General features: G+C 42.1%; 1 protein-coding gene across 1 annotated transcript in view; it reads right to left on the bottom strand.

Annotated features, from left to right (window-relative positions):
* The window catches only part of ehd4 (EH-domain containing 4), a 42,863-nt gene extending 37,626 nt beyond the window's left edge, over positions 1-5,237 (bottom strand). The window contains exon 1 of the mRNA XM_015969426.3: positions 4,876-5,237. Coding sequence (XP_015824912.1) covers positions 4,876-5,105 — 230 coding nt within the window. The 5' untranslated portion in view covers positions 5,106-5,237. The remainder of the gene's footprint in view (positions 1-4,875) is intronic.
* Between the last annotated feature and the right edge of the window lie 12,023 nt (positions 5,238-17,260).

Raw genomic sequence — 17,260 nt, 5'->3', positions numbered from 1 at the left:
ATGTTTCAGGGCAAAGCTCTTCATCAGGGATCCATTATTTAGTCACTCAGTCTTATTGCTGTTTGCACAAACGCGGTAGGCTACACTTGCATGAGAATTCTTGCTGTATTTCCCACAAGGTCACCAGCATTAATGATAAATATCTTACACAACATTTTTATAAAGACAACATGCAGGACAAGTAGTAAAAAAAACTCTGGAGAAAATGTTTACTTTTGTGAGACTTTCTTCCCTTTTTCCCTCTGGGAGGCTCAGATTCTCTCAGCTATGTGGGATGGATCCAGAGTTCTGCAGTCAGATGTTTATACCAAACATAACTACCTGGTCAGAGTCTCCTAGCAGAAATAATCTCCAACAATTACTGTTTTAATGTTCCTGTAAGGCTGATGTTGCCATGGTCTCAGGACTGAGCCAGAGGTGTGTGTGATTAACAACATCTGCAGGATCTCACAAACATATCGGTTTTCTCTCCAGTGTCCCTGTGGAGCTCAGTAACTTAGGCATAACACAAACGGTCCGCTGTCTCACCCCTTCACACTAGAAGCATCAGTGGTGCAGAACCGCAGCAGAATGGTTACTTTTGATGTGTGCCGGTACACACCGGGTGAATCTCAGCCGCTGAGCAGCTTCTCTGCCGTGCTCCTTGCTGGACTCACAAAATCAAAAAATCCCTCAATTTTATGCCATCAGCCATTAAACCAAAATGAAGGAAATTATTTCGCTTTTTGATGTCATATCGGATGTTGTTCCTTTTCACTGCCAGGATTAAATGAAAAACAAACCGCAGCCCTTCTGGAACAATGCTGGGAGTAAACAAGCTGTTAGTTAACTTGAATTGATGTAATATACATAAATATGAAATGGCATAGCTGAAATAGTCTTTTATTTTGAAAGTTACTGGGGGGTTTACACTGAAACTGTCATTTCCTGCCTAGCCCTGTGTTAACTGCAGAAATTGTTGTGTCTCATATGTGGCTTATGGCAAAAATAGAACCCAATTCTAAATCTAGCAGTGCTGTTCTGGGACGCACCTGAAACTTCCCACGTCGCGGCTGGTTTGAATCACCTCCATAGAATTGAATGGATTCTAATTTGAAGCAGCAACGTTCCGCTGCCGTTCTGCGCCGCTGATGCTTCCGGTGCGAGGTCGGGGTCAGACTCTGGATTCTTGAGTAAATCAACTGAATGTGATCTGATGTTATCATGGAACCTGCTGAGAGGCGAGGTAGGTACAAATTGTATCAATTCGATCAATTGAGTCAAGTGGCTTTCAGCCAACCAATTCCAGTTCACGGATCACGTGACACCAGTGAGGCGTCAATTAGACTGAATCGATTGCTTTGCCTTGGGTCACTAGGAGGTCACCTCAGGTGTTGAATATTTGTTGTTGAATTTCTGAATTTGAAATTTTGCAGTTGAAATTATCCTGTTGTAATGTTGCTGGTGTAAAATAAATTCAAATACATAATTTCACAGAATAAAAATAGAATGTCTAAAAAGTCATATTCTGGTGAGACTGTACTTCTTCTGTAGAACTACACAGATTACATTTAAAATATTCCACCTGAATTTGCTATTAAAGGTCTCATTCACTTTTATTTTAATCAATCTGTGAGTTGTTCTTTGTGAGGAAAAAAAAGCTCTGGTGCTCCTGTTTCAGGAAGTAGAAGTTAGCCATTGGAGCCATAATGGAGCTCAAAATTTATAACACCAATATTACTGGTTCCTGAACCTCCAGGTTTCCCCACATTAACAGTATTACTGATGAAAACCTGACAGAGATCACCCCAATAACTTTCACTGAACAATTAAATAACTGAAAAACATTCATTTATGTCATCATAAAAACTGGTTAACATACTCAGTTATTATTTAATTCACTCACGTGACTGATTTGCTACCCTGGTATGGTGATGGCGGCCACTAGTGGACAGTCAGTAATACTGCGGGACAATCTCCAGCTGTGTGGAGCCAAAACTACATGTATGCCTCTTCCATGAAAGAAAAAAAAACCACAATATGAGAACAAACTTAAAAGCTTCTGGGACTGATTTAATTCCCTGAACACTCCAGGTCAGAAACATCCATGTGTGTCTTGTAGATACCACCCACCTCCAGCATGAGAGCTTGCTAAAACAGGGACAGCTACAGGAATTTCTGATCTGAATGATTAATGATACCACCATGATGAATGTTAAACACACTGTTAATGAAGCTTCATAAGAAGTAATACATTTACACTGATGTCTATTGGGAATGAAAGCTGAGCAGAAACAAAGTTCAAAGAGCCTTTTTTCAATGACAGTTTAGCTGATGGTTTCATGATTGCTGCACTAAGTACAGCATTAAGAAATGCTGTGTTGCAGGTGTTTCTAGATGATCACAAGCTCCTCTACCTGTTCTTTTTGTGACCGGTGTGTGTGTGTGTTGTCTGTGCGTGGCTGAGGAGATGTAGTAACCATGCTGGTGTAACTGGTAGAGGTGTGGTTTCATTATAATTGGTTGAATGTTAAATCCCAACATCAGTAGCGATACGCATCAAAGAGCCCAATTCCACAGTCTTGTCTCTGGATGTTGTTTTCTGATAGCATCCTGGTCTCTGTGTAGATTAGAACAGCCAAAAGCTCTGCAGCTATTCAACATTTAGGCCGAGTTGAACTCGAGAACACTTAAACAATAGCTTCGTTTCCATTACCGGAACATCGGGGTACACTGACAGGAACTTCCTGACATGTCTCCACTTGACCAGGCCGGCCAAACGGCTGTTTTCCGGGTCATTTTCAGGAACCTTCCGAGTACCTGCTCAGGGGTAGGAACTCCGAATGGGCCCGGTGGAGTAGATGAGCGGAATCGTTGGTTAGCTCACACTGATTGGTTGTAACACAGCAGGAAATGACATCAGCAGACATCCAAAACAACTGGCACTGGTAAAATTAGAAGTGTTGCTGGTGAAGCAGAATGGAAGCAAAGCACCGATCATGCTTACTAACTCCCAACACTGGAAAAAACAGGAAATCTCCCCAACGACTTAATTAACAGGGCTTTGTTGCCACACAGGGCACTGAAAAAAACAACACTTATTCTGGTCTTTGAACACCACATTTTACATCACACAGCTGCCCTCTTCCTCTGAATAGATAAAATTATGATATACTTTGATAGAATAAATGCATTTAATTAGAGGCCAACCAATATGGGTTTTTTAAGGCCGATGCCAATTTTTAAAGAATTTTGTTGCTGACATCTAAAGCCGATTATTAAGGTCGATAAATATATACATTTTTGCAGCACATTGATTGTGAAAGAACTTAACACTCAGTGTGTGCAATATAAATTAGAGCTCAGTCTGTGTTAGTCATTTTTTAACATATCGGTATCGGATAAATAAAAAAAACCTGGCTGATATTATGAACTGATATTTTTTCCATCTTGTCTCCATTTGTTTGCCAGTTTCAGAGGAGGGGGGTGATGTGTATTTGTTTAGTCATGTCACGGTGATTGTAATAATCTCAGAAGCATAAATGTGTGTGATGTGTGTACATAATAATGTAAATTCAGCTTTAATAATTTAATTCTATACAAAATCTGCTGATTTTAGAAGCAATAATGTCAGTTTATCGATATCGACAAATATCAGTTATCGGCCATAAACAGTGATCTTTATATCGGATATCAGTATCGGCCCAAAAATTTCATATCGGTGCATCACTGCTATAAATTAAATAAGTCAATAAATCTCTTAATATTTATTGAACTTCAAATAACAAACAAACTCAAAATGGTGTGTTAGGGTCCTTTGGGTCCTTTCTTTAGTCTAGTAGTGGCAGCATTTGGCCACACAGGTGCCAGATTAATTTATTTTTATAGGCTTTTAAAAATAATTTTGGCCGATGACCGATAAAGGAAAAAATTGAACATATCGGTTGGCCTCTACTTTTAATGTTCTTATTGTTACTGTGGATGCTTTTGGCGCTGATCAGTGACATCACTCACTGCCAAAGCAGTCGCGATATGCTGACTTTACCCTAAAGTTCAGGTAATGGAAACACAGCCAATGACTAGAGGACAGACGAGCAGTACCATTTTACTCCTCAGGTGGGTGTTTCCCAGTGATGTCACTGGAAAAATGGAAGTGGAAAGTTTGGGCAGCTCCACTTTTTTCCCTACAACCCAGTCATTTATCCGTGTGCAGGGTTTTTATAAATGGACTCATTCAGGGTCCACAGAAGTAGGGATATCCAACCCCGGTCCTCCAGGTCCCCATCCAGCATGTTTTAGTTGTTTCTCTGCTCCAACACACCTGAGTCAGTGGCTGAATCACTTGTTCAGCAGCTCATGATGCTCTGCAGAAGCCTGCTAGTCAAGCCAACTTTATTTATAAAGCTCTTTAAAACAGCCAACACTGAACAAAGTGAAGAACATGGGCAATCACATATTTAACAGGATAAAACTAAAAAGAATAAATATAGAAAAACAACACTGCTATCTGATTACTGTCAGGTGTGCTGGAGCAGAGGAACCTGAAACAGGATGTTGGCTGAGGACCAGGGCTGGACACCCTTGTTCTAAAGCAACTCCCAATGTGTTTGAGACCTTAGATAGGGGGTCTCTTCACCCTACTTTTATTCTGGAAGTACTTCTACTTTAAGGTGGTCTGAATTTTCATGCATGTTAAATATTGAGTTCTAGCCTGAAACTTTTGTGTTAACATTCATCGTTGTACATCACTATTCTGTTTTAAATGTTAAACGTTTAATTGGGTTTCATGTTTAAACACTTAGAACTTTTTAAAGTTTTAGTTAGAAAACTATGCCTTCCAACGACCCAGCCACCCCCTCCCCTCCCTTCGGAGCCCCACAGCGCTGCGGACCGCACCTGATGAAGGTAGTCTTCCCAGTGGAGTACTGACCCACCAGCAGGACCATGGGCTTGCTCTGGAAGTCTGCGCCCTCCAGGGCCGGGGAGTGGAAGTCATGGAACAGGTACGTCTCCTCCAGGGGCAGCAGCTTTTTGTGGTAAAGGGTCTGGAGCCCCTCCGTCACCGTCTGGTACATCTCTCCGTCCTTGTTGCGGCCAGCCTGTTCCTGTTTCACCCAGCTGAACATACTTTATTCCGGACTCAGCAGCGACGCTCCAACTTCCCCGTTTTGGTGTTTCCAAATGTTCCGGATGTGTCCGGTTCCTCCCTGCTCTGGAGGGCCCGGCCCAGACAGCCTCCTCCTCCTGCCTCAGTTTGTGCCGTAGGCTGCTGCTGCTGCCTGCTGCGGGTACCTGGCTGCGGGCACCGCCCTGCTGGGGGTTGACGTCACTGTTTGATCTCAGGGAGCGGCCAGTACTTTTATCACATGTAAACTATTTTGAACCAAAAAAGTGAAGGCATTTTATTTTAAACGCTTCATTAGTTTTATCCAGCTCCAATTCAGAGGAGATTTTAAAGTAAGTTATACATTTTGTATTAGGTCTACCTGTAGAAAAACAGTTGTTTATGTATTGTGCAGTTTCATCTCTGAAACGGACACATTTTTGTTTCTGATTGTTTTTTCCTGACGCTGTAAGAATGTGTTGGATGGATTGCAGATATTTACATTAGTAACCTGCCACTGATATAATCCTAATTATATTTCATGAATCTTCCATCTGCAGAACCTCAGAGTTACTTTTGTATTAATCCCAAGCTTTACTTTTCTCAGTAATAAACAACAATAAGTTATTTAAAACTGACTGGGAAAAAACTGTTTTAATTATTATTTCTGATTATAATCAATCTTTGAGGTTTTCATGCAAGCTGAACACGAAAATAGTCTCGAACGCCTATCTCCTTCTTCTGAAATTGAAATGTTAGAAAGTGAAAATCCTCAAACTCTAAATTTGCATTCATGGCCTTGCCCATCTTGGCACCCACCTGCCCACAGGAAGGCTTTTTTTTAAACGAGGAGAGAGAGTGGACAGTGTGTTGGTGATCGTGACTTTGCAACTGAACGTGTTGCCAGTCAGAAGCAAGTTGTGTGCATGTCATTAACAATAATGAGCAATTCTGCTATTTTCAACCCCCCTCTGCACCAGCTAACTTCTGCATCTCAGAACAGGAGCATCATAGCTTTTTTAATGACTCATAAGGCATTGATTTACACTAGAGCAGCGGTTCCTAATCTGGGGGTCCCGACCCCCACAAGGGGGCGCCAAAGCCTCTCAGTGGGTCGCCAGGACCTCTCCACTCTAAGGGGTTAAAGCTTCATTTATTACTTGTTATAGCCTACATTTTGCTCACATTTTTTTTCATGAGTGAAAAGTTTACTGATATTAAGACAGGAAATAATTAGTACAGAAAAAGTAACACACTTTTAAGAACATTTTGCTCAGCTCACTGTTTTATTTTCAAGTGTCAAAAGTTCATTAAAGATAGGACTGGTTGATTCATCACAGCCTTTACAGTAAATAATCTAGTGTAAACAGTAATATACACATTTAAGTACATTTTGCTCAGTGTATTTTTTATGTGTCAAACTTTAATTGAAAGGAATGATTGATTTATCAGTGTTTACAAGAAACAATGTTTTCAGAAAAGTAATACAAACTGTCAAGCACATTATGCTCTGTTTGGTTTTGTTAATGACTTTGTTCTGTACTGGAGCCTACTATTACTGTTATCTATTGAATCAAAGGATATTAAAATGTGCTTGAACAATTTTATCATTTCTTAATACTGTTTGTACTGGAAGAGAGAATGGGAGGGGGTCGTCAAAAATTTTACTGGTAAAAAACGGGGTCCCTTGGGAAAAAGGTTGGGAACCGCTGCACTAGAGAACACTGATAATGTGCTGAATAAAAGAGTAAACCACACCTTAAAATCATGTCATGTTTTTAAACATTTGAATAGGTAATTTTGTGGTTGGAATTATTTGAAATATATTGTAATTTGTTTTTGTGGTTTATTCAACTTTGTTGGATTTATTTTTTGTTTATTTTTCTTTGAGCTCTAGTCCACTTGATGTATACCTTCTTTGTTCTGTTCTTAATAAAACTGGAACCAAAACAGGATATGTTTTCCTTAATTCTTTATCAGGACATCAAATATAAAACAATGTAACATAAAAACAAAATTTCCAGCTCAAGACTGAAGTAATTCAAAGCATAGACATTACATCATAAATATAGGATATCACTAGAACCTTGTAAGCAGAGTTGCCGCACTGACAGGTTGTCACGTGGTTCATACAGCACAATATACTGTAGCGGCAGCGCCTCCGGCTGGTTTAAATGGATGCGAACAGGACAGAGCAGCAGAGTTTTTCTCCTAAAATTCAACTAAGATCAATTCTTCAATTTTCCTTACTTACAGTAATCTATTGTATTAGATCACATGGTTATTTGGAGTGAATTAGACTCATTTATTTGATTTATTGGTCGTGCTTTATTTTGACAGAAGGAAGGGAGACCGTTTGTCTCCATTATTTTTCAATATTTATTAACTTGAATAGCGTACTTAATTTACATGTGGCATTGGTATTCCATTGTATTTTTACAATATGCACGTATAAATATATTGTTTTATAAAGTTATAAATAGCATGTGAACTAAATGTTTTGTGACTTCGCCACACATTCTTCAATTTACTTTAAAAATAGGTAAATGATTAATTCTGTATCAGTTAGTTTTTATTACTCATAAATCACTCAAACTAATACTAGGAGTGAACAGGTAATGGTTACATTAGAAAACCAAAATATTACTTTAGTTTAAACTCTAAAAATGTTAAATATGATTATGTGTTTTGCAAACTAATTTAAAACAGCAAATCTAACACAGTAAATGACACTAAGTAAACATTTATCTCATTACAACGGAAGTTTACGGTCACAGTTTTAGATATTTTCAATAGTCTAGAAGAGAATCAAACCTGCCACTCATAGCTGGATAAAATAGGGCGGTTTTATTATATTTCATACCCAAGTAAGGCACTTATATGTATTCTACTTTATTCAAATAACCTTAATGCTTGAGATTGGAATGATCCATAGGGGTTATTATAGGTCATGGATGCTGTTGCACGGATGCTCCTGCTTTAGGAAACGCGTTGGTTGTGTGATTTAATTTTCTGGGCTGGAGCAGCAGAGATGCAGCATTATCACTGCTGTTTATTAACACTCTTTTAATAAACCACTGTTAGGAGCACAATAGCATATTTTTCTGCAACAACGTTGCATTAATAAGAAATCATCTAACCTGGATATTAGAATATCTCAGTAATGTTTGAGTTTTTATGGGTACATTCACGTGAGGTTGATTGCTAACCACTGATTTACATTTTTAGCTCCTAGACAATCACACGTCTATCTTTTTATAGAACTTTGTTACAGTGATTGAGTTGAAATCTTTATGATTAGCTTGGTTAATTACCATCAGGGGCTACAGCCATTTTAGCCCTTCAGTTTGATTATATTTTTACGCAGTGCAGTGAGTTCTCCCATGCGCAGTATAGAGTTCTATTGATTTTATGCTTTTTTGCACCACCCTTTTTGCTTCACACGTAGAGAGGGTTGCACCCATTTCTTCGCTTGGTGCTAATTCAGATAATCCCTACACATAGTATTTGCAGGTACTCACAGTGTTAGGTTTCTTTTTGTTTGTTAATTTGCATGAGACGCCATTTTGTTGTGTCTACAATGAAGTGCCCGGTGTGTCTCTTCCCTGCTGAGTTCGTGATGATCCTGCTTCCTGAGGGTGGACCCGTGACTCGTCATTGGAATCTACTCCTCCTGGTTGGTGCTCCGGCTCGTTGGACCTGGACGTCCGTTGGTTCCGGCATGGCTGCTGGTATACTTCGCTCGCTGGGACGACCTGCCTGCTGCTCTTCCCTTTGCTGGATTACGATAAGTGCTCTTACAAAGATCAATATGCTGTTTGGAAGTATTCCAGACCCGTGGAGATTTAAAGTTGCTGCTGCTTCAATTATTGCTTCCACGGGTATATCTGATAATCTACTGACTTGTGTGCTTCCCGAGGAGTATGCAAGACTGTTCTTCGGCGTGGGGTTCGTACCTCACCACTGTTGGCCTCTTCCTGTGGGATTGCACCCTGCTCTGTTGTCGGGGTCCTTCATAACTCTGGTTTGTTCAATGACCAGGTGGTCTCTGGCCAGACAACCGTGCCCTTGAAAAGGGGGGTATGTAACGTGATGAAGGAGCCATTTCTCAGGGTTATTATCCTCTAACCACTGTTCCCTTTGACACAGTGCCAGAGTGCATGAAACAGCCTCAAGGTCATGCATTCGCTTCTAAACTGTTTACGTTCCAGCAATGAAGACAGAAGAAGACTCCTTTCTATTCTTTAATTAAAAGCCAAAGAACTCTTATTTTCAATAAAGCTAATCAAAACATCTGTTAGTCAATAATACCATGTGAAATCACAATATTATGATTAATATGTTTATAATAAGTAAATGACTTCTTCTAGTCACTAGACACGCTGAAACACTAAGGTAAATAATCACATGACACATTGCTGTTACTGATCCAATCAGAATCTTCCCCATCTGAAGCGTGGTGAGTCTCTGTGATGTTTATTTAATCTGTCAGCTTTGATTCGTCCAGAATCAAAAACATCCAGATTAATAAAACAGTTCCAACGTCATTTTAAGTCAGTGTTCAACAAGATTTCAAGATCCCCTGAAGTTCACCGCATGCTAAGTGAAGTATGGACAGGCCATCTATAATTTTCTTTCTAAGCAAAGAACTACTAAGCTGGGGAAAACCTGTCATTGTTATCAACCAACAACGGTTCCTTCAGAATAAAAGCTGAACTCGCTGACCCAAGGAGGGTCCCCTTTTTGACGCTGTGAACACCTGTCGCTTTTTACCTGGAGACTATCCAAAGACTGGGTTGTTGTGCCGTGACGCTGTTTCATCGGCTCCGGTACCAGAGGAGGGTCGTGGACCTGGCATCCGGATCTGTACGGAGGTCTCACTGAAGGGTATGTGGATGCGACAATACTGGCGTCTCATGTGTTTATGACCACGGTTCAAACATGATCGGTTAGGAGCAAAACATCATATCCCACTCAGACTCGCTTCTCCGAACGCGGAGGTTCTGAACTCAACATCGTTCACACACACACACACACACACACACACACACACACACACACACACACACACACACACACACACACACACACACACACACACACACACACACACACACGCACGCACACACACACACACACACACACACACACACACACACACACACACACACACACTCCACCCATAGAATGTATATACTGGACAATTCGATTCCATAGGCTCCAATAACACGTTTTTTGTCTATAATGGGAGGTGGCCACCACCGCCATTTTGACCGTGTCACAGGTTCCGTCCAGCCCAGACAATTCCATAAAAGGGAAGAGAGGAGGAGCTGAGGGTGGGGCTGTAAGGCTGGGATTGACTGACGACACCCGGTCGAACTAGCTACAAGCTAACCTGAAGCTAACCCTGGCTAACCCAAAGCTAATGCGGAGGTGGGAGCCGAGCTAACGGATGTAGCCACCTAGCTTCAACCCAACCGGAGCTAACTGTGGAACACCCATCGACCTGAACCTCACACGAAGTTTAGGTGGAGGTTTTCGGCGCTTTTTCGTGAAAAGTACCTGGATTAAAAAGTATTAAATCAGTAAGTTTATAATTTATTTCCGTAATGAAAACATATTTTGCTTGGGCAAGTTTTCAGTACCGTATTTTCCGGGCTATAAGTCGCTCCTGAGTCGCACCAGCCATTAAATGTATAATGAAGAAGAAAAAATATATTTAAGTCGTATTTCGGGGGGACATTTTATTATTTTTCTTACAAAATCTGAGACCAAGCGTTTCACATTGCAAGACAAGCACCGGTAACCATAACAGAATGAACAACGTGGGCGCAGCAGCGCGCCATGGTCTCCAGCCAGCAGAGGAGAGGATGGCGGTGTTTCAAACCCTCCCGGCCAGCGAGGAGAGCTCATTTCTGGGCTGGAGCCGGCCCTCAGCACCCCGCCACAGGCTCCAACAGATGCTGGCGGTGTTTGAAACCCTCCCAGCGGGACAGGGGAAGTCATTCTTGGGTCGGAGTCGGCTCGCAGCAGCGCGCCACGTTCTCCAGTAGAGGATGGCGGTTTTTGAAACACTCCCAGCGGGACAGGGGAACTCATTCTTGGGCGGGTCAGAGTCGGCCCGCAGCAGCACGTTGTAGCCTACATATTTTGTTATGTAAGTCGCTCTGGAGTATAAGTAGCAGGACCGGCCAGACTATGTAAAAAAGTGTGAGTTATAGTCTGGAAAATACGGTAGTTATTAGTATTAGAGCTAAATTAGCAGCCTAAATACATTTCATATATTTCCAAAACGTAATACCTGTTTGTATCTTGTACAGCCAACTAGCCTTTATTCTGGACTCAGTACAATTTACCAAATGTAAAAAGACATTATACAGATGAAGTAAGCACAAGATAACTTACTGGAAGACACGGAATTATCATGAGAACCAGAACAAGAGAGCCTGATAACAGTCATGTGAAAATAACAGTTAAAAAGTATGTATGTATAATAGAAATAAAAATATATTAGAATAAGTGTAACTCACTGTGATCCAAACAATAAATCAGCCATAGCTGATTAGTAAATGACATGAGGTCTGGGAGTTTTTAAGTTTCATTCTTTTATTACATGTTTTTCTTAGATCTGTTAAAAGGTCACCATGGCAGCCTGTGTGTCTCCAACATCAGCTACACAATGCAGCAAGTGTAAGTTCCAAATACCTGTCTTGACCACTTCATGTATGGTTTTGTACTTTAAACAATTATGACAAACCTGTTATTTTTTCTCCATAGCCATTTGGATCAATGGAGACAGCTACATAAGGCGCGGTGCCCAGAGAGCTGCAGAGACCGTCGGAGACAACCTTGGCCTCCCTGACGTCTGTGTCTCCTGGTTTGGTTGGGGCAGACTGAGGTGGAAAGACCTTCTCCCCTTCTTTTTCGACTCCCTGCATGGAAGAGCAGCTCCTCATGTCCTCATCATTCACTGCGGCGACAATGACATGGGGGTGGTCAGCAGTGTGAAGCTGGTGAACATGATGGAGGACCTGCACCGGCTTCACCTTCTCCACCCATATATGACCATCATCATGTCGTCCATCCCCCAAAGGCGTAGATGGAGGGCAGGTGTAAAACCTGCCAAAATTGAGAAGACCAGGAGGTTTGTCAACAGTGTTATGGCTACTTTTATTTCTAGTTTAAATGGTGCCGTTGTTGTGCATCCTCACATCAGACATGACAGTCCAGTGATATTTTTGTCAGACAGAGTTCATTTCACAAATAGGGGAAATGATATATTTTTAACTAATATTGCAGATTGTCTTAATGGCCAGCTCCAAAAGCAGTGAAAGACTTCCAGGTGGGAGTCTCGCTGCTTTTGAATTTGGCCTTTATGACTGATTTATATTCAGGCAAACAGGATAAACATATCCCTGACTGTTCTAGCTAATGTGTTGATGATGTAATTTATCTGTAGCCATTACACTGTTGAACTGTTCTTCCTTCAAACCCCAATGTTGCACTCACTCTTGAGCTTTCTGGGCCCATTTTATTATTTTAAGTTATTTTTTTTAATGTGCCGACACTTTGTGCCTGTTGTTTTATAAAATGTAGTAGAAAAAATAAATGTTTTTGCTCAATTACTGGAATTTCTTTGGTTAAGACAAAAAAGTGAGGAATAATCATTTACAAGTTATTTGTACAACAGGCCCATTTTAAATCCCAACAGTTTCTTAGCAGCCAATAGAAATGTGTTCTTTACTAACTTTACTTGGTTTAAAAATCTTACTAAAATAAACAGAGTGCTGTATTGCAAAACCCAATCATACTTGTTATGTAAACATTAGCTTTGTAGATATTTTTTACAGATATATATTTGTGTGCAACAAAAACCAAACTTAAATAATTTGTCATTCTTTATTGAAAAACAACAAAATACATTTATACAGAAAGTGTGGGAAAATGATAATGTGAAAGTATTGCTCTTTAAATGTAATCCTATTTATCTTTAAAAAGAAAAACTCTAAAAATGTCCTGTACAGCAACATGACAGAAGAATGGTGGTCTGTCTGTCAGAATGTGCTGAACAGATTTGCTCTGTCAAGAGGAGCCTTAATGTGTACGAGGTTCCCCTTGAGTAATATGGGTTTGGGATATGTGTCGCCACATCAGCATGTAAATGCTGAACCAATATGGAATAAAGACTGCTGATAGAGGATAAACAAGTAAATAAGAGAAAAATTAATACAACTAGGAAACCAACATAAAAACAGCTACCAGCAGCTGCACCTGTGAAGAAACATTTCTAAGAATCATCAAGAAAACATTGGCTGAACAACTATAAACATGTAAACCATGAACCACAAACATCATGAACAACAAACATGAACAAGCATGTGTTCGTGCGTGTGCTGGGATATGAAGTGTTAGACCTCCAAGGATCAGGTGCACTCTGGAACGGCCCCAAGCACCAGAAAACCTTGCTGCAGAGAACTCAGCAAGGCCACATCCAGAACCGGGCTGACGCAGGTCATGGGCCACAGGACACAGGAATCACACAGCATTTCCACCTGAAACAGAATCATTCAAATTAGTATCAAATACAACAGTTGTTCAGTTACTGCAGCTGGCAGAGGCAGAGATTTTTTCTATTGATACACGGAATTTACAGAATCATTTAAAATTTTAATAGGGGAAGAATCCCGCCCGGGCCCTCGTTTACCCACCTACCCCACATTAAGAAGAAGTGTTATTTTCCTGCTTCAGAAGCGTTCAACATGCTTTTACGCTTTCTCCGAGACATGTCATGTCGCTAAGTTGTTAGCGCCGTGCGCTAACACGTCAATAGTGCAACGTAGCCTGCTGGAGGTATTAAGGGTTCAGATGAAAACACCCGACCTCTCACGCTGCTCACACATCGGTCTTAAGTTGTTGCTGTTGCGCTCACATCGTAACACAGTATTAGATGCGGTTAAAGTCAGACATGAGAAACTAAATTTTACATGAATAAGTGATGATTAGCCACGTGGGGGGAGGAAAACCTGGCCTAATAACCACTGGAGGAAACCCTGTCAAGATCGTCAACACTCGTTAATCTTAATGCTATTGAAAAATGTAAACCAAAAGGCATTATATCCACTGCTACCTTTCTAATTTTAAACTCTGTAACTTATGCTGCAACTTCACCTTGCCCGGCCTGCTCCTCCTTGCTGCCCGCCGGCTGTGATCACAAGCGGCAACATAGTAGTTCCCGCTGCTTCTTCGGGAAACAGCGCCAACAAAAACAAAAAAACTTGGGATCTTGTCGGCGTGGCAGTGGGATTTAAGGGAAACCCTGTATGCCCTATAGACTTATGGAGACTAACATCAAGCACTATCAAACAACGCACCGAGCTGCAGTATTTCTCCGGTCAGATCTGTCTCCGAGTCCGAGAGCTCCACGAGCGGTCAGCCCGCGCAGCAGCTAGGCGCTGCATCGATCAGACATGCACCGGCCTGACCGCTGGGGAGAACCGGATGGAAGAATGGAACACAGAAGTGTCCCTCCAAGCGCTCTGTCACATTTCAACCCATTTTTATGTTAAATGCACTGGGTTTTACCCATCGACATATGCCCTATTAATTATTTTTACCGTATTTTACATCTAAATTTCATGATTTATTTATTTATTTATTTATTTTTTACCGTGTCCTGTCTGGCTGTGAAGCAAGCAGAATTGATGTCTGAATGCTGGTAACAAGCCTTACAGATTTATTCTCAGGTGGAGCATCAAAGCGTCTGCTTTAAATGTCACGCCTGATACTTCAAATTTTATTGTTATTGTTTTTGAATGCTTTGTAATTCTGACCAGACAGGGAGACAGAGGTGAAAGAGAAAGGAAAAGACAAATGGTGGGAAGAGGGGGGGGGGGGGGGTCCACAAAAATAAACAATAATGAACAAGAGTCTGCTTCTAGACCTGCAGAAAGAGAGGAGCAGAAAAAAATGGGACACACAACAATACATCAGGAGCAAGCTATCACTGCGTCAACGTGATGATGAAATATAAAATCGACATTGTTTAACTGAGCAATCACACGATAATAAATCATAGTGCATTTAGTGGCAACGACAGCCTTGAGAAAAGTGTTGAACGTGCCCAAGCCCGTACTTTTGAGAGCACCATGTGAGCACCTGTGTGTGTACACGCGCTTGTTTATGTAAGGTTTCTCTATAGGAGCGTCCAATAGAGAGTGTGAGGGACCACAGATCTGCCCCTAAAGATGCGTAGGAGATGGGGGGAGCTCCAAGTCCCAGAGATCCAGGCGCTGCCCCAGAACACAGGAACCCCAAGGGGTCTGCAACCAGAAAGGCCCCCCGCCCCCCTCGAGAGGCGCAGAGGATCGCCCCGGGGGGCCACAACCAGCAGCTGGCAGAGTCCCGGGAGACATCAGCGGCAAGCCCATAGGCCCGCTCGCCGCCTCCCACCCCCTAGCCGGCCGAGCCCGGGACCCAGCGACCCGGGACCCAGGGGCGACCACCCCCGCCGGGGACCCAGCAGAGCCCAGGGACCCAGACCCCACCAGGCAGCCACCGGGATTGACCAGGCAGGCGCCAAAGATCTTAAACCCCCTGACCCGGGAGCCACGAACACCCAGGCAGACCAAGGCACCACACCCCACACCAGGTGTGTCAGGGGGAGGGGAGACGAAGATCTATATCATCAAAGGAGGTCCCAGGAGAGGGGAGGAGTCAAAGGCCCCACCTGACATATACAGTCATACACAAACACAGTCACACACTCCCTCCCTCATGCTCACACATACACATACAACCAAAGACTTACAAAAATGCACGCCAGACACCCACTCATGCTCCCCATACATACCCTATTTACTCTGGTCCCGGTACTGCTGCACATTGGTTACAACCATCCCCGGTTACCAGAGTTTGACCCTTTCTGCTGGAGTGCTGATGAGCAGGCTCCCCCGCCTAACGCCGAGCACAGCAACCCGCCACCCCAGACCCCAACCAGACAGCCAGATCTCCCTCCTAGTCTCCAGCCCCAGGAAGCCAAGCAACAACAGAGGTGTTCTAAGACCCCTAGTCTCCCTCCGCCTGCTCCATTAAGTGTTGTGTGTTGATGAGGTGTATTCCATGGCTGTGGTGAGCGGGCAGTGCAGGCATTGTCTGGCCTATGCCAGCGAATGCCACCGCACCACTCCACTTGCACCCACAGCCCTCATGGTTAAACAGTACATGCTACATGTTAAAATGATAGTTAGCTAGCTACTTCGATAAACTCAGCTAGTTTAAAGGCGGCAGTGACCTAAAATACATACATTTAATTTAACTTACCGAAAAAAAATGAAGTGGAGACTCCTTGGATGCTCTATTAGTGCAATTAATGCCACAGCAAGTCATTTTGTCCAACAATTGCACCAGTAATATCCAAAACAGAATTCACAAGCACAGAGACTCAAAATCCCGAAACAGTTTCCAGGAGAGACCGAGGCTATACTGAGGCCTTTCCACGGAACTAGCTCTGTGGTCACGTGGGTCTGAGGCGGTGGTCACTTGTGTTGGATGCTCATTAATTATACAGAATTTTAGGCTTTCAATACACTTAAACAGAAGAGTGAGAAAAAAATTCACCCCCCTCAGAGTTGCCATGAGTGTAAACTAGATAATTTAAACAAAAAACATGTTTTGGTACCAGGCTGTAAACATGTTTATTTCTACTGTGAAATTGGTATTTTTAACATGGGAGTCAATGAGGATTTGCTCGCTTTTGACACCAGCCCCCAGCGGATGAGGGTGGAACTGCAATTTCTGGTACTTCCGGGTTGGCCTCAATTTTAGAGCTGCATTGTGGGCAATAATACCTAGCTGCTCGTTATTGGGGCCTATGGAATCCCATTGTCCAGTATATATGTCTATGGTTTGGAGAGGGTCTGCAGCTGAACTTCACCGAGGTCCAAAATAGCTGTTCTGTTGGTGGCAGGACAGTCTACTTAGCGAGGGAAGACTGTCAGCTGCTAAATGAAATAATCAATTGTGGGAGAGAAAGACGATCAATATATGTGTCCGTGGACCAAAAAGTCATAGATACGTATATAAACATGTTTATATCATCGACATTAATATATACGTTTATATACGTGCCAAAAACCCAAACACAGCAGACCGGAAACGGAAATGAGCGGCTTTTGTTTT

This window comes from Nothobranchius furzeri, chromosome 18 (genome assembly GCF_043380555.1).
Source record: "Nothobranchius furzeri strain GRZ-AD chromosome 18, NfurGRZ-RIMD1, whole genome shotgun sequence".
Lineage (NCBI taxonomy): Eukaryota > Metazoa > Chordata > Actinopteri > Cyprinodontiformes > Nothobranchiidae > Nothobranchius > Nothobranchius furzeri.
This window is presented reverse-complemented; position numbering and strand designations above follow the sequence as displayed.